At 38.9% G+C, this 24,995-nt stretch overlaps 1 protein-coding gene across 2 annotated transcripts; it reads right to left on the bottom strand.

The window, feature by feature from the left end:
- Positions 1 to 3,679: 3,679 nt before the first annotated feature.
- On the bottom strand, positions 3,680 to 23,306 carry osbpl11 (oxysterol binding protein-like 11). 2 transcript variants are annotated; one of them, XM_055215374.2, is made up of 13 exons: positions 22,873 to 23,306; positions 20,430 to 20,498; positions 20,132 to 20,307; positions 19,859 to 19,938; positions 19,089 to 19,253; positions 18,801 to 18,999; positions 14,369 to 14,511; positions 10,877 to 11,017; positions 10,289 to 10,742; positions 8,785 to 8,971; positions 8,284 to 8,466; positions 6,511 to 6,664; positions 3,680 to 5,346 (listed from the first exon to the last, which is right to left on the bottom strand). In XM_055215374.2, the coding sequence occupies exons 1-13, from the start codon at positions 22,950 to 22,952 to the stop codon at positions 5,263 to 5,265; spliced, it is 2,115 nt and encodes a 704-aa protein (XP_055071349.2). In that variant the 5' UTR covers positions 22,953 to 23,306; the 3' UTR covers positions 3,680 to 5,262. The 2 variants fall into 2 exon arrangements, with proteins under 2 accessions (XP_055071349.2, XP_055071348.2); XM_055215373.2 differs by having other exon boundaries at positions 19,089 to 19,271; positions 22,873 to 23,304.
- Between the last annotated feature and the right edge of the window lie 1,689 nt (positions 23,307 to 24,995).

The raw sequence follows: 24,995 nt of genomic DNA, 5'->3' as shown, positions 1-24,995 counted from the left end.
TACATCGCATCAAATGTTGGGTTTCGGGTTAGGTTTGGGGGTCGGATTAGGATGAAAAACAGCGATTCTGTCTAGATAGGATACATCTACAGCCTACATCCCATCAAATGTTGGGTTTAGGGTTAGATTTGGGGATAGGATTCGAATGAAAAACAGCGGTTCTGGCTAGATAGGATACAGCTACAGCCTACATCCCATCAAATGTTGGGTTTAGGGTTAGGTTTGGGGGTCGGATTAGGATGAAAAACAGCAATTCTGGCTAGATAGGATACAGCAACAGCCTACATCCCATCAAATGTTGGGTTTAGGGTTAGGATTTAGAGTCGAGTTAGGATGAAATCAGCAGTTTTGGCTAGATAGGATACAGCTACAACATAAATCCCATCAAATGTTGGGTTTAAGGGTTAAATTTGGGGGTCGGATTAGGATAAAACAGCGGTTCTGGCTAGATAGGATACATCTACAGCATACATCCCATCAAATGTTGGGTTTCGGGTTAGGTTTGGAGGTCGGATTAGAATGAAAAACAGCGGTTCTTGCTAGAAAGGATACAGCTACAGCATAAATCCCATCAAATGTTGGGTTTAAGGGTTAAGTGTAGGGGAAAGATTAGGATTCAAATCAGCAGTTCTGGCTAGATAGGATACAGCTACAGCATAGATCCCATCAAATGTTGAGTTTAGGGTTAGGATTTAGAGTCGAGTTAAGGCCCGGGTATACTTTTTTTTCCGCGTCCGCGTCCGGCTCGCGCGCGCACGCGTCCGCGCAGCTTTCCGAGTATAGTCCCCGCGGCTACACGCGGATGGCCGCGTTCGACACTATACGCAATTCAAATGATTTCTTATTCAAATTATAAGTCTAACAGGCTGTCAGGGCAGCACTGATTTGGCGACATTTACAGTACATTAAAACATTAGGATAGGTGAAGAAAAGTAACTGATCCACCATTGCAAACACAGTTTAGAACAAACAATAAGACAACAAAGAACAAAAATCAAACAAACATGCTCCAGGGCTTTCTGTTCTTGGAAGAAGTAAAAGTTAAAGAAGAAAAACGATAGTGTGTGTGCAAATGCTGTCTATTTCCTTTGTATAATTGTTTATAGTGGAGTGCCCTGTCTAAATATGTTCACGCGCATGCGCTGTCGTACGCGGACTGTACGCGCACTGTCCGCGCGGTCTCAACTTTTGGGCTGCACGCGGACGGGCCGCGCGGCCGGCCGCGGACCCTCTTGATGACGAAAATGACGTCATGCGGACGGCGCGCATACGCGGACGTCCCTAGTATACTTTCGGCTTTAGGATGAAATCAGCAGTTCTGGCTAGATAGGATACAGCTACAGCCTACATACATCCCATCAAATGTTGGGTTTCGGGTTAGGTTTGGGGGTCGGATTAGGATGAAAAACAGCAATTCTGGCTAGATAGGATACAGCTACAGCCTACATCCCATCAAATGTTGGGTTTAGGGTTAGGTTTAGAGTCAAATTAGGATGAAATCAGCAGTGTTGGCTAGACAGGATACAGCAACAACATAAATCCCATCAAATGTTGGGTTTAGGGTTTAGTTTGGGGGTCGGATTAGGATAAAACAGCGGTTCTGGCTAGAAAGGATACAGCTTCAGCATAAATCCCATCAAATGTTGGGTTTAAGGGTTAAGTTTGGGGGTCGGATTAGGATAAAACAGCGGTTATGGCTAGATAGGATATACAGCTTCAGCATAAATCCCATTAAATGTTGGGTTTAGGGTTAGGATTTAGAGTCGAGTTAGGATGAAATCAGCAGTTTTGGCTAGATAGGAAACAGCTACAACATAAATCCCATCAAATGTTGAGTTTAAGGGTTAAATTTGGGGGTCGGATTAGGATGAAAAACAGCAATTCTGGCTAGATAGGATACAGCTACAGCCTACATCCCATCAAATGTTGGGTTTAGGGTTAGGTTTGGAGGTCGGATTAGAATGAAAAACAGTGGTTCTGCCTAGATAGGATACAGCTTCAGCATAAATCCCATCAAATGTTGGGTTTAAGGGTTAAATTTGGGGGTCGGATTAGGATAAAACAGCGGTTATGGCTAGATAGGATACAGCTTCAGCATAAATCCCATCAAATGTTGGGTTTAAGGGTTAAATTTGGGGGTCGGATTAGGATAAAACAGTGGTTCTGCCTAGATAGGATACAGCTTCAGCATAAATTCCATCAAATGTTGGGTTTAAGGGTTAAATTTGGGGCCTGGATTAAGATAAAACAGCGGTTATGGCTAGATAGGATACAGCTTCAGCATAAATCCCATCAAATGAGTTTAAGGGTTAAATTTGGGGGTCGGATTAGGATAAAACAGCGGTTATGGCTAGATAGGATACAGCTTCAGCATAAATCCCATCAAATGTTGGGTTTAAGGGTTAAGTTTGGGGGTCAGATTAGGATAAAACAGCGGTTCTGGCTAGATAGGATACAGCTTCAGCATAAATCCCATCAAATGAGTTTAAGGGTTAAATTTGGGGGTCGGATTAGGATAAAACAGCGGTTATGGCTAGATAGGATACAGCTTCAGCATAAATCCCATCAAATGTTGGGTTTAAGGGTTAAATTTGGGGGTCGGATTAGGATAAAACAGTGGTTCTGCCTAGATAGGATACAGCTTCAGCATAAATTCCATCAAATGTTGGGTTTAAGGGTTAAGTTTGGGGCCTGGATTAAGATAAAACAGCGGTTATGGCTAGATAGGATACAGCTTCAGCATAAATCCCATCAAATGAGTTTAAGGGTTAAATTTGGGGGTCGTATTACTAAAAAACAGCGGTTATGGCTAGATAGGATACAGCTTCAGCATAAATCCCATCAAATGTTGAGTTTAAGGGTTAAATTTGGGGGTTGGATTAGGATAAAACAGCGACTCTGGCTAGATAGGATACAGCTTCAGCATAAATCCCATCAAATGTTGGGTTTAAGGGTTAAGTTTGGGGGTCAGATTAGGATAAAACAGCGGTTCTGGCTAGATAGGAAACAGCTTCAGCATAAATCCCATCAAATGTTGGGTTTAGCGTTAGGTTTGGAGGTCGGATTAGAATGAAAAACAGCGGTTCTGGCTAGATAGGATACAGCTTCAGCATAAATCCCATCAAATTTTGGGTTTAGCGTTAGGTTTGGAGGTCGGATTAGAATGAAAAACCGCGGTTCTGGCTAGATAGGATACAGCTTCAACATAAATCCCATCAAATGTTAAGTTTAAGGGTAAATTTTGGGGTCGGATTAGTATGAAAACAGCAATCATTCGGCAAGATTTTACAAGATTATGTCCGTAGCTGTATCCCTTCTAGCCACAACCTGTGATCCACGGTCAATTAGTCTTTTATGCACTTTGATGAAAAATCGACGTGGCAGATTTTGCCAACAAACCAGTATTTCAAAACGGCCTGAGGCTGGGATTTGAAGTGGAGGTATTTAATGAACATTCTCTATACGTGCCAAGAGCAATCGGTTCATATAATGTCTCTTTTTATTTTTTTAGCGGCTGAAATTTGCATCTAAGCTTGTCACTTACTAGTTAAAAATTACCTTATAACGCCTAATATTATTTTAGTATTTTAAAACTGTCACATGTATGACAGGTGTACAAAAATGTACTGCATAGCAGGAATGACCCGAACAACAAGAAACCAGTCAAGTACACTAATAGTTGAAATCCTCCATATATTAACAATTTTATTTTTTCAATCATATTTTTTTCAATCTGAGGCTACAAGGAGTGTATTTAAAACATCAGTGCAGCTGATGGCTCAGCAAAACAACTTGAAAGTGGAAAGCACAGCAGATGGGACCCGTGTATTTTGCTGACATGAAATAAAAGAGGATGTGAACAACAGCTGTAGGTTCACTTACAATCCATTTTAATAAGAAATCTGATAGGTGAGTAGTGGAACGTGAGGAAGACTAACACCAATAAGGCACCACAAATTTCTCACCATGATCAATGAGACTTCATACGAAAGATGTAAAACTCTAATCAGTGCACGTTGGGTTACACTCCAACAAACCGGAAACCGGCAAATTAAGTGGTTAAACCAAAAATCATCAGAATTCTCTTACACTTGCAAAACAAAAAGGTTTTTTTATGATTTTTTTCTCATGGACTGGACCAGCTAATCTTCTTGAAGAACTTGAAGAATCTTCAACATACAGATCTTTTAATCCAAAAATGTAAATTCTGTCATTGTTTACTCACCCCTATGTCATTTCCTATATAAAGAGATGAGAATGTCAGCACTATGACTGATTGTATAGATAAGAGCTGTTTCACAAAATAAAGGAAAAAATTCAGGGTCGGTACGGGTGAATGAATGACAATTTCAGTTTTGGGGTGAACTTTCTCTCCAACATTTCCATCGAGGTAGAATCCAACTACGGTGTTGTCTTTGTTTGGTGTAATGTTTGAGCTAACTTCCAATAATACTGTCTGATCAGTTTGCATGTATACACAAAGACATTGACAAGAAGATAATAAGGCTGGTCCTTTTCTATGGTTTTAACTGTTAAGATGCTGTACGAAAGCATAAAAACATTTATCAGCAACTGAAGCAGATTGTTCATTGAACAACAAGAAGAGCAAGCAGGCCTCTACCTGAGCACTTAACTGATGTCAGCCCAGATATCAACAGATACATGTATAGTGTCTGCAAACTTCTTTCACCACAGTGAACAGAGAGATAAAACGACAGCATAATACAAAAAAATAAATCCAAGCTAATCACTTCTCCAGCAACACTGTTGATGCATCTGTCTCGCAAATGTCTGTCCTTTCGGACTTCATCCTCCTGCATTTCATGTGATATATTTATAAATCATGAAGTCACAAATTAAAATAATCAGAAAACCTTGACTTTACCGTGGTCAAATACAGTATACCACAGTAGGGTTAGATTAAGAAGTTCATGAATAAACCTCAAACACAATCCCACATTAAGAAACATCACTCACTTGGCCCTCATTACATACGATACTTGTTAAGGCAACATCAACAAATAATATCTGTTTGCCGATTGGATAAATCATTCATTGTGTACTACAAAACCTTACCATCAAGGGAAGCAAAATATGAACATCAGAGTGCACACTTGCAGTCCACAAACACTCGAATTGAAGTTAATCTTTAGGGATTATACAAAGGAGAGCTTATGTTTGTGACAGTGGGAAGCTGGACCAGAGGTTTGTTACAGCAGAAGGCTGTGCAGTGCTCGGGTTCAGCTTTAGGAAGGTCAGAGGTCACGGGTTGGGCTGAGGGGGGACCGGGGAAGAGCTACGAGCTGCCGTTTTCCACAGCGATTGGTGATACACCCAGCCATCACCCTGACAAGAGGCAAAAACAAAAATTTGAAGTTTAGGGTTAAAACGATGTTTGCAGGCCTTTATACAAACAGTGTTGGGTTTTTATAAGTAAGATAAATTAGCCAAAATGTTAAGACAAATTCTAAAGGGAACATAATATTCGTCTTCTTGGGTGTACCTACAATGTGTGAAGTTTCAGCATAAAATACTTCACGGATTATTTGTTATAGCATGCAAAAATATCCTTATTTGGGTGGGAGCTGTTTTCATGTGTGTACCTTTAAAGGGAAATGCCACTTTTTTTGAAAATAGGCTCATTTTCCAGCTCCTCTAGATTTAAACATTTGATTTTAATCATTTTGGAATCCATTCAGCCAATCTCCGGGTCTGGCGATACCACTTTTAGCATAGCGTAGCATAATCCATTGAATCTGATTAGACCATTAGCATTGCGCTCAAAAATAACCAAAGAGTTTTGCTATTTAGTTACAGCGTGTACTAAGACCGACGGAAAATTAAAAGTTGTGATTTTCTAGGCTGATATGGCTTAGACTTATACTCTCATTCCCGCGTAATAATCAAGAAATATTGCTGCCGTACCATGGCTGCAGCAGGCGCAAAGAAATTAGGAAGCGCCGAAAATAGTCCCCTTGGTAACTTTCATGTCGGCCTAGAGAATCGCAACTTTTAATTTTCTGTCGGCCTTAGCACACGATACACTAATAATGCGTGGCTGATAACTATTCTGAATCGCACAGCCGATAATATTCACAGCTATTTCATGTACTACGGCTTTTGTCAGTAGTACATGTACTGACAGTAAATCCTTATCGATCTGAAATCACGGTTAGTTTGAGTCATTCAAAACATGCGTTTGAAAAAGCAACACTCGTCAAGCATAATCATTATACATATTCTTTATTATCATGAAAATACCAAAAAAGACAGCAATATAAAATATCCCTAAGCCATTTCATAGAGCTGCGCGTGTATGGTTCTTCGTCTGCAGCATCTACTGAGTTTCTGCACGAGAGCGCCCTCTGGTTTTAAGATGTAGCGGCATTTCACCATAATTCATTGAGAAGCATAGTCCAATATATCGAAGCATCCCTAATTTATATCCCTAATTTATATAGAATTATGGAGAAAATAAAAATGTGAAGATGAAAAGTGTTTTGTTCTTACTTTGCTTTCAAAATATTTGGTCCTCCACGGTGTCTGCGTCTCTGCACGATGTCTCTCCTCTTTTCTTTGCCTTTCCTCCAGGAAGTGCTTGTGTTCTGTGGCTTTCTCCATGTCTCTTTCTTTTAGTGACTCTGTCACATGTTGCCACAACCGCCTGCAGACAGTCACAAGATTAAGACAGAGCATTAGTGTCAATATGTTTTCAGTAAACATGGCATGGCAATGCACAAATAACCAGATGGTTCTAAAATTATGAAGCTGACCTTAAAGGGGACAGAGAATGAAAAACCATTTTTACCTTGTCTTTGTTGAATAATGGTAGTCTACCCACATTCACAAACATACAAAAAGTGCTAAATATGCTAAAATCTCAGTCTCATAGAAATTCCTCTTTTAGAAATGTCAGCCAGAAAACAGCCCAATCTGAAAAACTGATGCTTATGACATCACAGGCATCTAACTGCCCCTCCACTTTAAAATAATTGGCTACATTTTTTGAGTGGCACCAAAGTCAGCCAATTAGTAATGAGATTGCAAGTTAAGCCAGTAGGGGGAGCCAAATAGGTGCAAAACCACTTGTTTAAAATCCCCCACCCTAATAGAGATCTGAGAGAGGTTTTAGGAAGCTTCTAAGGCATTAGAGACCCAAACAAAAAAAATTGTCTGCATGTCACATCACAGAACAAGGATAAATACTCCGTTCAACCATTCTATGTCACCTTTAAGGAATAGTTTACCCCAAAATCAAAAAATTCTGCGATGTACTTTCATGTCATTTTAAACACATATGTGACCCAGAAAGTAGCACATATATTTGTAGCAACAATCCACAGTAAGGCTGAAAAAAATAACTTTTTATGCAAAAAATTATTTATTAAGTATTTAGTAAAGATCATCTTCCATGAAAATATTTTGTAAATTTCTTACCATATATATATGGTATATATATATGGTATATATATATATATATATATATATATATATATATATATATATATATATATATATATATATATATATATATATATATATATATATATATATATATATATATATATATATATATATATATATATATATATAAATTTAGTGCTGGGAAAAGATTAATTGCATACAAAATAAAAGTGATTTTTTTGCATAACATATGAGTGCGCATTGTGTTTAATTATTATGTTTAGAAATAAATACACGCACATTTACATGTGTATATATATATATATATATATATATGTGTGTGTGTGTATGTATATATATATATATATAATATATTAACAATAAAAATGGATATATAAATAAAAATGTTCTGAAATGTATATATGAATGTGTGTGTTTAAATATACATAATAATTTGACACAGTACAGACACATATATTAGGTAAAAATGCACTTTTATTTTGCATGCAATTAATCACGATTAATCTTTACCCAGCACTAAAAAAATGACATTTTTACGTATTTATCATTAGTAATATGCGTTGCTAAGGACTTCATTTGGACAACTTTAAAGCCAATTATCTCAATATTTAGATTTTTTTTGCACCCACAGATTCCAGATTTTCAGATAGTTGTATCTCAGCCTTAAAGTTTATTTGTCCAGCTTTCATATGATGTATACATCTCAATTTAAAAAAATGTAATCTTATGACAAAAAAATCAGTTCATTTAAGATGTTACTTTATTAAATGTCATTCTTCTGTTGAAAGATTAAACATAACATTACAATATAACAAAAAATGAAATGCAACTTCGTTTTATCTGTCAGGTTGGCGTTACCTGGATTCATAGGGTCCCTGAAGCTCATTGGGCCGTACTCTTTTTCTGGTGACAGGAAGATTGGTAACATCTGTGACACGGGTCTCCCCGCTTGTGTAGGCAAACTCCAGTGTGCCGTTCCACTCACCCTGCACGCGACACACCACCGAATTGGTGGGGTTGTGTTTGACCTCTGCATTCACTCTGAGGAACACAGCACAGATCTCAATTTTATGGACATATAACACAAGAAATAAAACCTGTAGTGCTGTCTCTAATAAGTGCAGCAAAGTAAATTATCTCATTTCATATCTTTAGTGTAGTCTTAAGGCACAGCAGCAAATATAAGGAATCAGTGAGTGGAGACCTGGTAAACTATTTCACAAAATATGGATATTAAAATATATAAATTACAATACAATAAAATTCTTTAGGGCTGGTATAAAAATGTACAATAAACACAACACTGTTAAACAGAGGTGATAATTGGAGTCACGTAATGTAATCCAACACGCTCCTGACCTGTGCAGCTTGCCCCCATAGAATGGTTTTGTCTGAAAGGTGATGATGGCCGAGTAGCCTGTCTTGGCGCAGTTGACGTTGACCTTTCCTCCCAGTTCCACCCAGGGCACGGTGAGGATGGAGCGGGCGTACGCAGAGGGCAAACTGAAGGTGTACTCTTCACCATGCTCTAATAGGTGCAGGTTACCTGAAGGCACAGAACGTTTATCACCAATCATCAAAAACTGAATGTGTCCAGATCCAGAAATAATACGCAGGTGTGTTATGATTGGTTTGTGGTGGACAACAGAAAAAAATAACACTTAAAGGAGTAGTTCACCCAAAATTGAAAATTTCGTCAGTCTCGTGACTAGTCGTTATGTGCATTGCAACAAAACATACAGTTACGAGACACGTGAGAACCAATGATTGTCTTACCAATTGTGTATACACTCACATAGTTTTCAATTTACTATAAAAGACATTTATTATGTGTATGGATTACCTTTTGATGACGGATAGGCATTTAATGCATTTCAAAGTGAGGAAGACCCAGGATTTTTTAGTATAACTGTTATGCTACGTACACACCACACGCGTAGCATCGTGTTGCTCGCTCTAGATTACTTGTGAAATTTAAAGGAACAGTATGTAAGAAATTTATATCAATTAATCTTAAAATGGCCCTGATATGTCACTAGACATTAAGAAATCATGTTCATTTCAAAAACTTATATCACTGACAACAGCGGTCTGGCCAGGATATTGTCATTTAAAAAGTGGAGTTGCAGCCCTCAACTGATGTTTATGTTGTCATTTTGTGTATTGGCCACCCGTTGTGTGATTGCAGTACCAGTTTTAACCACAAAGTTTGTGATTGCAATACCAGTTTTGGCCACAATCCTACATACTGTTTCTTTAACTTTGTATCATGCAAATTTTTCGCTTGAGTTGAATATTTGCAATCGCACCGCCCAATTTGCGTCATTCGCATTGCCCCCTTCAAGGACGCGCCTGAACGCGTCTTTGCATTGACTTTGTATGTAATCTACTCTCGCAAATCGTTGAACTTGCGTTTGGTGTGTATGCCCCATTATACGCAAAGATATTTTATCAAAGATGCATCACTGCTATTGCTATGAATGGGGAGATCGCAATGGTCAATATGGCTGCTCTAGTCCCGCCTTCCAATAAAAAGAGCCAATCGTCAACCATTAGGACATTCTCTGGGGGAGGGACTTTGTGCATGCTTAGTATCTGACAGGTCTTGCTTTGGCGTTGCAAACATGGTGGCGCAGTGACGCGACTTTCTTAAAAAGTACTGCTTAAGAAACAACGTCATATGCTGTACACCCAGAATGGCATTAAGGCTTGTAAATTATTAACTTATTTCAGATTTGGGTGAACAATTTTTAAGTAAAAAATAGCAACAACAAAAAAAAAATTTGCAAAACTTTGCACATAAATCTTTGGCATTCACAAACAATTTGAAATTCGTAGAAACTGACCGTGAGGTAGACATTACCTTCTCCAATCATGGAGACACCAATGGACATGCCCATAAACTTGCTCTTGGTCCACACATGCGTGTTGACGCACATCTGCCTCTCCTGGCATTCTGCATAGAAGCCCGACACGGGTGGATGATGGGAAACCTGCTCAGCCACAAAGCGGACCTCGTAGCAGTCCGAAGTGCATGAAGTCCCCTCTTTCGAGACCCCTGTAGGAGGTGCCGTCGCTTTGGGTACTCTCCAAGAGCAGTGGAAGGTTTCTCCTATGATAGGGTTGTAGGGCTTCTTGGCAATGGCACCTTTGCGACCTTCGTGGAAAGAAGTGAGGTAATATTCCACAAACCGGACCATGCGTTCCAACGGGCTGGGACCATCGGTGATGGCCACGAAAAGGTCCGGATGTGACATGAAGTCTGCGTACATCTCCAGAAGGGACCGCTTTTCTAATATGAAGGTAGGGAGCACCACCTATGCAAGCAAGAGGAACGCCACGTTACATTGTTTTTTCTGCATAAATGATTTTAATTATAGATGTTACGGCCAACGGGAGGTTTGAGAAAGGCTGAAACTAAAGAGCCATTAATGAGATGGAGCTGATATACCCTGGTGAGGTCCATTCCCAGTTTGAGCTGAGAGAGGAGGTGCAGAATGACGCTGCGCTCCTCTTCGACAGCACCCAGCTCTTCCTCTTCATCCAGAGAGGAGTCATCCACCTCCTGTGAAAAATCAATCTCCTCCTGCTCCTGAAACACCCAACAAACTGAATCATTACATCCCACTTAACCAGTAAAACACAAATCTACTTTACAATTGGACTGCTTAAATAACTATGCTATACTAAGAATAACTATGCTATCTAAAATAGTGGACACCATGCTACTATTCAGCGATGTAAAACAATTTTGGGATATATAATAACTTATTAAACTTAAAGGAATTAAACTTAAAGGAATTTTACGCCATAAAATGTAGCTCCTCTTTTAAATCCGCTTAGAAAAGCGCTACGTTTTATTTTGTACCACCAAACTTGCTCGTATAACTACTCGTCTTCAATAGGAAAAACGTTGATGTGTTTGGTCACTTCTAACTTTATCTCTAAATGGTACCATTGAATGAATGGGGCTAAGCTAAATGCTATCGAAGCGTTGCAGCGCGCTCCAGCCCTTACATGCACGCACACAGATGATAGAGGAATGTATCAACAATTCTTAGTTAAGGTAATAACATATTTTAATATTGAAAATGAGTAGACTATTCCTTTAAGTTTACTCAGGTCCTGTCTACAGTGTAACAGTCAGGTAGGCTAGGTGTTGTTTACATCAAGGCAACTGAAGTGAAAGATTACTCTGAGACATGCAGACTAGATCCTAAGAGACGCTTCCAAAACGACAACATCGGTTAACACAACTGTCTTCAGCATTTCTTATTAATGTTATGAACGAAATCATGCAAGACTAAGTGACTGCTTTAAAAACACTTGACAACTAACATTGAGTGCCATGCCAAACATTTCTAGGCATTTAGTCTATACTTAAAATACTGAATATCATTGCATTAAGCCCTTTTCAGACACAGATTACAGAAAATAAATGAAAAATCTGTCTGGGATTTGTCTGGGAATTGTTTGATTTTTATTCATTTCACACTGATTATAATGATTTTCTTTTATATAGCGTCTACTTCGCCGCGCTAAACACCTCATTCGCACCGCGAGACCTCCAGACGCGCGTCAACGCGCCTCCACATTGACCCAACATTGAAATCACTCGCGCTTGACACGTCTAGTTCGCGCGAATGGCGCGAATTGAGCATCTGCTGCGGTACGCGCGAATGGTGCTTTTTGTGCATTTTGCGTTTGACGCAAATTTGCAGCTGACGTCCTTCCATACAAATACAACACGGAGATCGCCGGCCGCGCGCCACAGGTAACTTCCGCTTTCTCTCCGAGTTTACTGATATTTTGATACTAATGTGTGAATGATGTCCTACTGGTAAAAAGACGCAACTTCACTGCGTGTGTGTGAACAGCGCATTTTTTGTATTTACTGGTAAATTAATTCTGGTAAATTCATGGTAATATACTGAAATTACTGTGAGAAAGAGGCTATTAAGCCTTAAAGTTCTGTATAATTAAGGGTGTTGCCACTTGAGTGACAGGTGGATTGCAGCTGCTGTCACTACCATTGAGCTACGTGGGCGTATAAGTATAGGTCTTTGCGGAACAAAAAAGGGGCGTTTTCCCAATTTTGGGGCGTTTTCAGACTGGGATGGCATTTTTAACAATCCAATCATAAAAATACGGAAGCCCTGAAAAGCCATACATCATTATTTTTATGCTGCAGTTACACCAGCCGCGGTAGAGGCGTCAAGCGCGAGTGATTTCAATGTTAAGTCAATGTGAACGCGTTGATGCATGTCTGGAGGTCTCACAGCGCAAATGAGGCGGAATCGCATCTACCACTCCGCGCTAAACACCTCATTCGCGCCGCGAGACCTCCAGACACGCGTCAACGCGCCTTTACATTGACTTAACATTGAAATCACTCACGCTTGACACATCTAGTTTGCGCGAATTAAGCGAATTTGCGGCTGACGCCCGAGTTGAAGAATGTGAACTTTTCGCGCCGCATTAACCAATCAGAAGCCTGCTTGCTGCTGTGGCGGCACCCCCGCCCTGAGTCACTCATTCAACATGTCTGTGAGCAGTCACCCGGAGCTATACGACACAAGTTCTTATTTCTATAAAGACAGGAATAAAAAGGACCTCGCTTGGAAGAGTGTCAGTGAGGACATTGGGCAACCTGGTAAGTTGTAAATACACAATTTACTTTTGAGTCACGTGAAGTTTATCGACTATTAGAAGTTTATCCCCCTATAGTAAGGTGACCAAATACAAACCGGGAACTCTCTCGATAAATGCACAATCAACATCAGCCATCTTGCAAACAGACAACCGCATAGCACTTGCCCCTCCCACAAGCAGCGGATTTTGCCTCTGACGTTGGCGTTGGTTTTTCCGCGAGTCTACTTTGCTCTAGACAAGCGAATGCATTCAAACTGTTCAAGCGGCAAACTAGGCGCGATTTTGACGCCTCAAACGCGGCTGGTGTAAACACAGCATTAACACCCATTTCAGAAAATGCCCCAAAATTGGGAAACGCCTATTTTTGTTCTGCAGAGACCTCCCTCTCAGGTGGGCTCCAATTATGTCCTGCCGCATTGCCCATTTTTGGTTATTCGCAACTGACGCACACTCATCATGAATGTTGATCTGCATTTAAAACCCCTGTGTCAAAGAGCTGAACGATAAACTCTTGTTGCGATAACACTACGACAAACCCCCAACAGCATTGTTTCTGACTTTTGTTCACACAGGACACGTTCTGTAAACGTTACAAATGTTATTAAATGCCTTTACGGGAACAATCCCAGAATCAATTGCAGGACGTTCACGCAGAAGGCACACTGGCAATTTGGCAAAAATTGGACTTTTCTGGGATCAACGTGCTGTGTGAATGGGGCTTTAGATAACAAAATTTAAAACCAAGTGGCATTTAGCACAAGCACACTTTTCAAGCAAATCAATTAACAAAAAGGTTTTGCTTAAAAATAAACTTGATTTTTATTTTTTTATGTTAAAATACCAGTAAATGTAATTATTTTTATCCCAGATGCAACTGTAAGTAAGCCATTTGTAAAGTGTAAACACAAGATAGCGTTTGATAAATCATAAATATTTTTACAGTTATGCTCAGTGATACTGCTAATTTACAACTACTACACTTGTGGTTAATCTCCTAGCACACCTGTGTGATCCATGCAACCAGTTGGTTATAAGGAATGAAATAATTGCTAACAAAGGTAATGCTAGTTTAGACTAAATCTACTGCATAATGTGTGTGCAGATGTCACTGGGTTTATTCAATGACATTCATGCATTTTTAAATATGGCTTTCATGTTTAAACACCTCTTAGAGCCAGACCAATTTGACCAGACCAATCAAAACTGCCCATCACTTATTATAGAATTCAAACTAAGTACATTGCAAACACAGTCTGCATTTAGATGCAAAAGTTTAAATTGCATATCTTACCCCGACAATATCGCAAGAGTCCATTTCAAAATGTTCCAGAACCGCTCCTTCTGTTTTTCCATCGTCTTTGGTGAGGCTGGGTAATGTTCCTCCATTCTTTAGGATGTCTGGAAGTTTTGGTTCCAGCCACTCGATGGCGGGGCCTAGCGGAGAGACAAAACCCGGCTCAGAGGCACTCATATCGCTGGCCACACCACTAAGGCGACCACAAGCCAACAGCAACCTCTAACACCACGGGAATCAACTGACACGGAGCTCTGAATGGAAACCTGAACCCAGGGTCTCACGGGAGCCCGGCCCATCGGTAACTTGTTTGTTTATTGGTGCAGAGACTTGTCTGCTCGTGTTCATGTAATTAGAAAGTTCAGAAAGTTGACAGGTTGCCTTTGGACTACTTGAGGTCCTAGAGAAGTTTAGGATGCTTGTGTTTTTTCAAGGAGAGACCATCATAAGATATGTAGGCTTCCAGTCTAGGCTTTACTGAATCAAGTTAAATATTGTTCAAGTTTTGCAAAAGCAATATTTGGCAAAACATTTGCAAATCTTACAGATGTTTTCCTCTAGGAATTGACAGCGGTATGGCAACACAACTTGGGAAGTCTGTCAAGAACCGCGCTTGGCTGACGCCAGCAAAGGTCTGGTTACCTGCAGAAGTTTATCGGTAGCGGATACAGTTGCTCATTAATTATAAAACAATATTCCACTCCCTAAGCAGGGGCTCAGGTCATAAATTCTACAGGTACAAACATGACCTGAGATTACAGTATGTGCCATCATAAGCAATTGCTGTATTTCTTTCATATGAAATGGGAAATGAGCTGGCTTTTCCTGCCATTGGTTACTTTGGTGCACATTGACCAGAAGACGTGAGCAGTAAGGCTTATCATGTTGGGTATTTTGATCTTATCGCATCGGCCTGGATTGCACATACTGTAAAGTCCAATGAGTCACAGCGAAATGTGATTTAAGGTATTCAATAACTGTCTGATAGCGTATTGGATCCAAAAGAGATCATTATTAATTTTGGATTGCTTTCAATTGCACACATAGCGATAGAGATATGAAGGTAATGAACAAACAGACAGACTAAATGTACTGTGTTTACAATCATTACTAAATGACAGAAATATTTTGTTTATCTGTAGCTCAACTGGTAGAACATGATGCTAGCAATGCCACGACCTTGGGTTTGATTCCCAGGGAATGCGTTGACTGATATACACTTTCGACAAAAGTGGATAAATGTAACATCTTAAATTAAATACCTGCAGCAGAAGTTTATTTTTAACCAGGTCGCTTATCAGTTCAGTCTGATCTTAAGTCTGAGCTGCACATTCCTGTTTGGATTGTTTACTGTACCTGTCACAATGTACAGAAATGTTTGCAACACCAACAGGGCATTTACATAAGAGTTTTAAAGCAAAGCATCAAACATGGCACAGTTATTTTCAAAGGGTCTGAAAAACTGTAAAAAATGTTAATTAATTACTTAAAGGTGTAGCGGAGGATTTTCTCGAATTTTAGAAAAGAACCGCCTTCTCCACTTTAAAAAAAAATGCACACTGCTGATTGACAACTAGGAGGACCAATAGTCTTGATGATCCACCCGGAAAAAGAAAATCCTCCGCAATACCTTTAATATATGTTTTGAGGTCAAAAAAAATCTTCATATCTTCTAATATTTCATAAAAATCTTAGTTTAAAAAACAAAGGACTATATGACCACTTTAAAAATTAGCAAAAACAAACCAACAAACACTGCCAACTTCGAAATGAAATGTTTTTAAAGATGCACAGTGTAACTTTTAAATGATCTCTTGACAGAAATGCAATACAATATAATTAACTATATTATCAGTGCTGTTAAAAGACTTTACAAAATGAACAGTATTATTTTATTACCTTATAATGAGAAGTTTTTATCTACAAACACCGTGGGTCCCCTTACGTGGAAGTCGCCATTTCGTGCCGCCATATTTCTACAGTAGCCCCAAATGGAAAAACTCATCTGATCGCATTTTGTCACCATGTTGTCTCAGACCAAGCGTGCCGCACAAGCCTTGAAAAGTAAAGCCAAAACGTCTCGATCGCCCACCAGTGACTGGTCCTAGTACAGGTCATAAACCCTGCCTTCCCCATGTTATTCAATGGGACTTGAGACCAACTAAACAATTTAATTATACTTTAAATATCTTTTTTCCAAAGCTGGTTTCTGTCATTTACTGTAGTTTTTAGCACGCTGATTTAAATTCAAGTGTTTGTTTTTAAAATAAGTTTGTTTTTAGTTAGTTATTAAACAATGGTGTGACGTCATGATTGACAGCTGTTATATGCGCATTCCTCGAGGGCGGGGCCTTGATTTTGCGGCTTTACTTCCTGCTCACTACTGCGCAGGACTGGTCCCAAAATCGCTACTGCGCAGACTCCAGACCCATGTCAGCGCCATATCAGGACACTGGCAGCTTCACTTTTCACCAATGAAAGAGAGCGAACGGGCGTCGTCCATCTTTATTTACAGTCTATCCGTGTGTCTCAATTCGTTCCCTAGCTCCCGAGGTCGTGAATCAGTATATCGTGTACACAGGTTCGGGCACTGGTAAGGACCCTAGCTCACTTCACATTGGGACGATGTTCACTTATTTTTCTGTCACGGCTGCTTAAGCGCGTTGTAATCACTCACAGCTGTTACTCATCAACAACCGGCAAAACCAACATCTTTCTGACTTAATTTTAAAAACAGTACATTGTGAAAAATGCTGTCATTATTCTCTTACATATCTGTGCATAAAATTGGAGGCATATAATTACATTTTAAATGTAATAAATATATTTACAATTTTAAATAAATATTATTCTTTTAAATATTGAGTAGATTGTGGTCCCTTACTGTGTAGCAATGTGTGTTTATATTTACAACTAAAACAAACGTTTGTCTTTATAAAAGTTCTGTAACATTTCATAAAGTTTATTGAGTTGGATCACGTGATGTTCGGTTGGCGAGCTTCAGAAAAGGTCACGTGATTTCCGGTTAGGGAACATAGGGATCATCGATGCTCACTGGTTTTTGCGTTGCATTGTGGGAATTTTTAGGGAACGAACGTTTCAGTGCACTGGACGGATTTTGCCATTGAGACAGCCCTTCAAATGTCAGACTCCCTGATCAGTGCCCTGACTACTGAACAAGGGAGCTGATTGAGAAACACGGTATGTCTCAGACTATGACGTGTTTGTCCTGTGGCAGCTACCGCAGCTTCACTATGCATTTCGAAAGGGAGGGGTGAGCTGTGGACTGAGCCGTTTGTTGCAATACACAATCTTACCACTAGATGCCACTAAAAATCTACACAGTGGACCTAAGTGGAGGAGTAAAGCAGCGAGTACAAGAGGCTCTAATAAAAGCAAAAACCCAGGATCAGCACCAGTCCATATCTCCTGTGATGGAAGCAGTGTCTATAAATAACCTTATAATCTGGTTTACTGGCAGAGCAATGCTTTTATTTAATATTGAAGGACTGCAGGTGCATGAGCCAAACAATACGTCAAGGCCTACTGTACAGGTCTATGGTTATAAGAGTAAAACAGGGAAAGACTGACAGACATCTTGTATTGAAAATGTCTTGCTTTAAAATGACCTGCACGAATAGAAACCAAATCTGTATACAGATACATGCGAGTATTGGGATATCGGAAATGCAATATCATTAGTTTTATAATAAAGATGATTCACGGCACTTATCTCTAAACTTAAACAGTGACAAGAAGAACTACCATAAGGGGCGTGCCACAATTTTTTTGCTACCGATTGCATATAGTGATGTGTTCTCAATGACAATTTTCCTAAAATGATATCCTATCATATTAAAGTAAAAAGGAAATATGCCAATATATCGTCACGCTTTACACCAACGCAAAGTATCGCAACAAGTGCATTGTGAGACGTATCGTATTGCAAGATTCTTGCCGATACGCAACCCTATTCTGTATACTGTTTTTCTCTACATACAATGACACAAAAGTCATTAATTTTCCACCCTTTGTCTGACCACTTTTTTTGCTGCTTCGCCTTTAAGACATCTTTATAAATATTCTTTTGCATGATAAATGAAGAGTGGCCCTTTGCTGTGCTTAAACACCAGCATCGGCTTGGCTGACTCTGCACTAACATAGTTGGCGCCATCCCATCCTTCAACAACAGCTTTTGTAAATCATTTAGTACACTGTGAAAGCACAAAACAATCCACTCTGAAATGTACGGTACAGCACAAACTGTTCCAAAAGATCAGTACGAAATGATTTGGGATTGTGTTGATGAACTTCTGATGTGGTGATCCCGACAAGAAATAAGGCAGCAAGCAAAAGGTTTGGCGAATGTAGAATATTAAACTCGTTACAGTAAAAACACAGATCAACACAGACAAATACAATCTCTCACCACCAAGAGGAAATTTCTGGCGAGCCATTTGCTGGAGATGCAGAATTTGCAGGCAGTCACTGAGGCAGGTCATGGTGGCCAATGATGTGGCTTTCAACAGCAACAGGTCTTGGTCCAATGGAGATGGACCCTGGGAGGGCGGCAGACCCTCAATGCTCTGAATCAGGTCTCTGTGCTGGCCCTGGACCTGATTCATCATCTGAAACAAGACATGAACGGTCATTTTAAACAGATGATTTTCCTTTGTCAAAACATAAAGAATAGGCAGTTAAAGTGACCCAGTCTCACCTCTCTAGCCTCCATTAGGTGATCAGGTAGCGTGGACTTCCGGTTCGAATACAGAGACGAACTGCGCTGTAGCTGGGACAAACCCAGCATGGAGTTTGTGTTCTGGCTGACCTTGTGCTGTGATCCTGGAGAGCTGCCCTGAGACATCATGGAGACGCTACGAGTCTGCAGAGGGGGATTTGTCTGTGGGATTATGGGTAATAAATGTATAAAGTGATAGCTGACCCAAAAAATTGACATTATCTACTTTTTGTATTCCGTGGTAGAAAGAAAATTTATGATTTCTTGAAAGGGGACATATCATGAAAATCTGACTTTTTCTATGTTAAAGTGCTATAAATGGGTCCCCAGCGCTTGTATTAAACTAGAATATGTGAAAATGACCAACCCAGTAACTTAGTTTTGGTAAACTATTCTCTGCAAGCATGTGAAAAAATAGATCAATAAAATCTATCTCCCCTTGTGATGTCAGAAAGGGATAATACCGCCCATTAATCTGCACTATCCAACCACGGCACTACCATTCAGTGCAGAGATCAGCCCATTTGCATTTAAAAGGACACACCCAAAAACCGGCACATTTTTGCTCACACCTACAAAGTGGTCATTTTAACATATGTAATAAACTATCTATATGGTATTTTGAGCATACGTACTCTGGGGACATCAAATATTTATTTGACATCTTATAAAAAGTCTTGTGAAATGGGTTATGAATTAACAAATTGCCAAGGACTGTATTAGATCCTGTTACTGGCTGTAAGCCTCACCTTGCCCATCGCCTCTGTATGGTGCTGGGCACAGACCTGCAGCCGGCTGACCCAGTGTTGGCGCTCCTTTGCATCCGAGGCTGAAAAACAAACATTAAACAACTTTTCAGAACAATAGTCTTACATTATGTAAATTATCAGGCTATTATTTTAGATCTGATTCCTAAACTTATATTAGTAGGAGGTTACTTTTAACAAAGAGCTTGTGGTCTGGTTTAGAAAGTACAAGGTGTCATTTATACAATCTATTCAGGAAGTAAGACATGCGGTAACCTCTGAGTTTGTATTGCTCTCCACTGATGGCATTGACGGTGAAGGTGTGCGAGTCTTCATCGCTCGGTGAAATCACAGCACCGGCTAGCGGCAATGAACCCCGTGGTTTCTGATTCCTGGACTGCTCATTCACAAAGTATTCAAGCAGCCCTGCCTCATTGTTGAGATCGAAATATCTACAATAGGAAAATATTTTGGTTTGGTATAAAGGGGAGAAAGTTCATATAAAACATATAAAGTGGATCATGTGCAGATTCAGATAGCTTATAAGATGCAGAATTCTAAGATGTTTACTCACCGATACTGCCATCCAGTCACAAGATTGGTGTACTTCATCAAATATCCATCGACTTTTTCCATCAGATCACTTAAGTAATGGAAAATAAAAGTTCACAGGTTACTGGGATAGTGATGTGATATCGATACTGCTGACTGAGCCAGATCGGGGACGTCACTATTATTTTTATCTGAACTTGTGTTAAACAGCAGCTATTTGCTAAAAAAAATTATTTTGTGTATTTGGTATTTTACAATGTGTTTGCATGGTTTATGGATAAATAAACTCATTATTTTCCACAAACAGTAAATTTTTGTAGCTCCAGATTTCACTCTCTTCCTGAAACGCACAGATTTGAAAAGATCTGTTTCCCTGATTGGCCAGATAATCTGTACGTTGTGATAGGTCTGAATTAGTGATAGACCGATATATCAGCCTCGCAACGATTTTTGCGAGTTTTATGTGTATTGGCATCGGCCGATACATGGCTGCTGTGTTCGCCGTTTTTTCCAGCATTATTTACAGACAGAGTGCTGGAAGCCGCAAGCGATTGCAGGTTATGTGACTAAAAACAACCAACCTTTCCATGACAACATCGAAAGCTCGGCCCAACAGCTGATCATAGCTGGACAAAGCAGGTTTTTATTTCTCATCTCTATATATATGTGTAGTAGTAAAGTGCTAGGAATCAATATCCTTTTCTGATAGTTCCTCGTCATTGTGGAGAGTGCAGTTCATGGTTCCATAGCACCCTCACCTGTTTTTACTATTTGTTAAATATAGTTTTTTAAATTCAATAAATGTTACTTTTTTAAATTGAGACGTGTAACATTTGGCATCATCGTGTCATTTTTATGATATAAATTGAGTGAGCAAAAGCAGTATCGGCTATATCAAGATTGTATTGATCATCGGCACTAAAAAAAATCCATATCGGTCGACCCCTAGTCTGAATACCTCTGATGTTAGCCGGAAATGTGACGCTCCTTACCATGTTTGAAAGATTCGGTCACAATGCAATGCTAACAGGAGTTAACTTAGGGGCTGGACACACCAAAACTTTTAAACGCGGCTGAAAACGCCTTGAGGACGCCGAATGCCAGCTGTTTTTCAGCTGAGTGCCAGCTTTCTTCAGCTGAGCGCTTTGGTAGCTGTGATACTTCAGCTGCGAGCCGGTTGGTTGCTGTGGTAATGTCCCGCCCCTCCTCCACTGTGATTGGGCGGCCGTGTGAGAACTGACATTGACGAGCGGAGCTTTTCTCCCAAAGTTGAATCTCTTTCAACTCTCGACGCTCAGCGCCGAGCGCGGAAAAACCGCCGAGCGCCGGTTTTCAGCGCGGAAAAAACCCGCTAGCTGCTGGCTTATTTGAAAAACGCTAAGCTTCCATTGAAAACAATTGAAAACATGCGCCGGCCGCGGGCGTAAAAGCGTTGGTGTGCATGCCCCCTTACAGGCCTTAGCGGGAGGAATTAATGTCAGTCTTGTCTAGGTCAACAGGTCCAGGAAGTAAATTGTTGCCTACAATCCGTGTGTTTGTTGTAGTCCAAGAAAAGAAATTTAAGTTGGAGACGACAACTTGCATGATCGTTTACTTTAGGGTTAGTTTTGCATTTCGTTAACATGTACTAATACACACCAAAGGAAATGTAAAAACGTGAATCGGATAATTGGTGCTCTTTACACTTATAATATAAACACAGAAGTCAAAATGAGTGAGAAATGCACTGTATAGTCATTCTGACTAGAGAAAAACAACCGATTTGCCCTTACTTACTGTTGGTATATAGCACTGTGTGAATGGCAATGTATGACAAAAACAGATCAAGCTTCATTATGCAAATCTAAAAGGAAATAGTTTCTGTCGTCAATCACACACCCATATGTCATTCCAACCCTGAAGCATTTCATTTCTTCTGTCCATCACCTTTTACGGTAAAAAACATCCTAACATATCCTGTACCCACTGAAAGAAATAGGTAACATCACAGAAAATCTAATGGATTTTATGGTTATATGGGAATTGTGGACTAACATTAGTTGTTTCTCCGGGTCTCTACTGGTAATGTGTTGGTGGGATGATACCAGGTGGATGGGAATCAATAGCATACTAATACATCCTACTGGAAAATAAGCCAAAATGTAAGGAATTCTGTGGTTTGGTTTTAATAGCGGGTGGGCCATTATGGCATTTTAAGTAAAACCACAGGAGTTTGTATTATTTTCTTAACATGTGTGTTTTACAGTCGAAAGAAAATAATACCTGTTTTGAACAACTTGAGGGTAAGTAAACGATAGCAATTTGACAGAAATCATAGGTTTGCGGGTAAAATGATTACTCTGGGTCTGTTGGAAAGTGTGTGAAGTTGAATAGAAAGAAAATATAAGGGATTTGAGTAAAATAAAACACGCAAAAACTTACAGATGTTATGATAACATTAGAGTAGTATATAATGTCTACAGTACCTGTACTGCCAGGATTTGGAGCCCGTCTTGCAGGAACTCTGTAAGCCGCTATGATGCTCAACTACAGCTTCGGTCTGCATGATCAACTACAAAACAGTTTTACCTGTCGTATAAAACACTGACCAGCTGATTTCATACAGTCAAACACACATGTAAATAATGGATTATAGTTGCCGTTTTAATCATCGCAGTAGTCTAATGGTGTGAATTACAGAACCGCTGGCATGTTTATGTCTCTCGCGCAGCCATGACAGACCGTGAAGTCATCTTGAGCTGCATCATGTGACAAGCTGGTGCGCTAAAAAAAATTGTATTAAACCACACGAATTTATTTCATCGAATACTTTGGCTGTAATTATTTTGTTAAACGCGTGGTGATTAGATCACTGTGGTTTATTCAGATATATATTATCATTTTAATTATATTTTTACTTTCGAAAATCCACATCATCTACTCTTCAAATTAAAAGTCCTGGGTGGAGGCCAGTGTGTGGAGGCGCAGAGTCCTCGCGCTAGTTCCGCTGTTTCTGATTGGTCAGATGTGATAATAGCACTACTGACGTTCAAATGTAATTCATGGTTTAAAACAATTATTATAAACGATTAAACTGTATTTTTATTCATTAAGCGAATTAATTAAATAAATAAATAAATAAATAAAATAACTGCACTGCTAAAAAGACCAGCTAAAACAAGACTAAACTTGTTTAAGCTGGATAAGAATTAAAAATAAGAATTTCATTGCACCCAGTACAGGTGGCAATAATGATTCTGAAAAAAATGTCTGTCTTTGTTCTCATAAACAATATTTTTTTATTCAGAAAAAAACAACATTTAACAATTCAATTTATAACTCAAAAGGGAGATGACTGATTGTTAACATTTCTTTCAGTCGTGTACCATTAAAAGACGGCGCATGTACAATATACAATACAAAACAAAGAAAACAAGTAATGATAGATGATCTTAGTTAGTTCTGCATAGACTTGTCTTTGACCTTGCATGTCTCATGGCTTAGCATTATTTTCACCTATTTTCTGTTTTTTTCTGTCTCTGTATCTTATACTTTTGTATGCTCATCAAGAACCTTTTTGTGTAGCTGAATGCAAATTTGTACTTTTTTTGTAAGTAAAATGGTTCATTAGCATTTGGCTATTTAAAAAAATTTTCATACATAAATTGCGTATAAAATTAATCAGTTTGAGACTAAACTTAAGAATATACAACATTTAGAGGAAGAATAAAATCAAAATACACTCTTAAAATTAAGATTCTACACCATGCAATAGAACAACCATTTTTGGCTGTATATGGTTCCTTTACAAACCTTCAACATCTGAAAAATGTTTCTGTTTCACAAAAGATTTCTTGTAGTGGAAAAGGTTGGTTAGATTATAAAAATGTAAGAAATGATTATTATTATTTTAACTTTTGAATGAATGATTATTTGGGGCCAATGCTGTTGTTGCAACTTTATTTTTAAGAGTGTAAATAAATAAACACAATATTTCTTCTGAAAAAAAAAAAATTAATGAATCTAAAATTACTACTACTATGTGTAGCAATCATTAAAAAAAATCTGAACAGAAATTAGTCGTTTTAAAAGACGTTTAATCCTTCATAAAAAATAAAAATACTAAATTAAATTTTCTCTAAAAAAAACTACTGTGTTATTTTCAACACAGCGTTTGGGCAAACAGGGCCGAACCCAACAAGAAGATGTTTATATTTAAACCAACAATGGGTTTAAACAACCCATCATAGGTTAAATTACCACCCAACGGTTTTGGGTTTGTCCTTTTTTAAGTGTGTGGATATGACAATAACAGTTCATCTTCAAATTCCAAAAACAAAATCTAAAAAAAAATCAGATATATTTATCTGCACAGTTAAAACTAATATTACAGTATTTTTGTGTAAATCCCCATAATAGAAAGGCATTTTACTTGAGGTTGATTGAGAGTACAAAATTCATTCAGTAAAACAATGAGCTTTTACAAAGATAAAGCTCATCCAGTCCAGTATAACAAAATCTATACATAAAGTAAATAGCAATTCACAACATAATCGCACCATTTTTGGTGGGGAAAATCATTCTTATAATCAGATCACATGTCGTCTTA

The sequence above is a fragment of the Misgurnus anguillicaudatus genome, chromosome 17 (genome assembly GCF_027580225.2).
Source record: "Misgurnus anguillicaudatus chromosome 17, ASM2758022v2, whole genome shotgun sequence".
NCBI classification, from domain to species: domain Eukaryota; kingdom Metazoa; phylum Chordata; class Actinopteri; order Cypriniformes; family Cobitidae; genus Misgurnus; species Misgurnus anguillicaudatus.
Note: the sequence above shows the minus strand (reverse complement) of the source record. Positions and strands in the feature narration are given on the sequence as shown.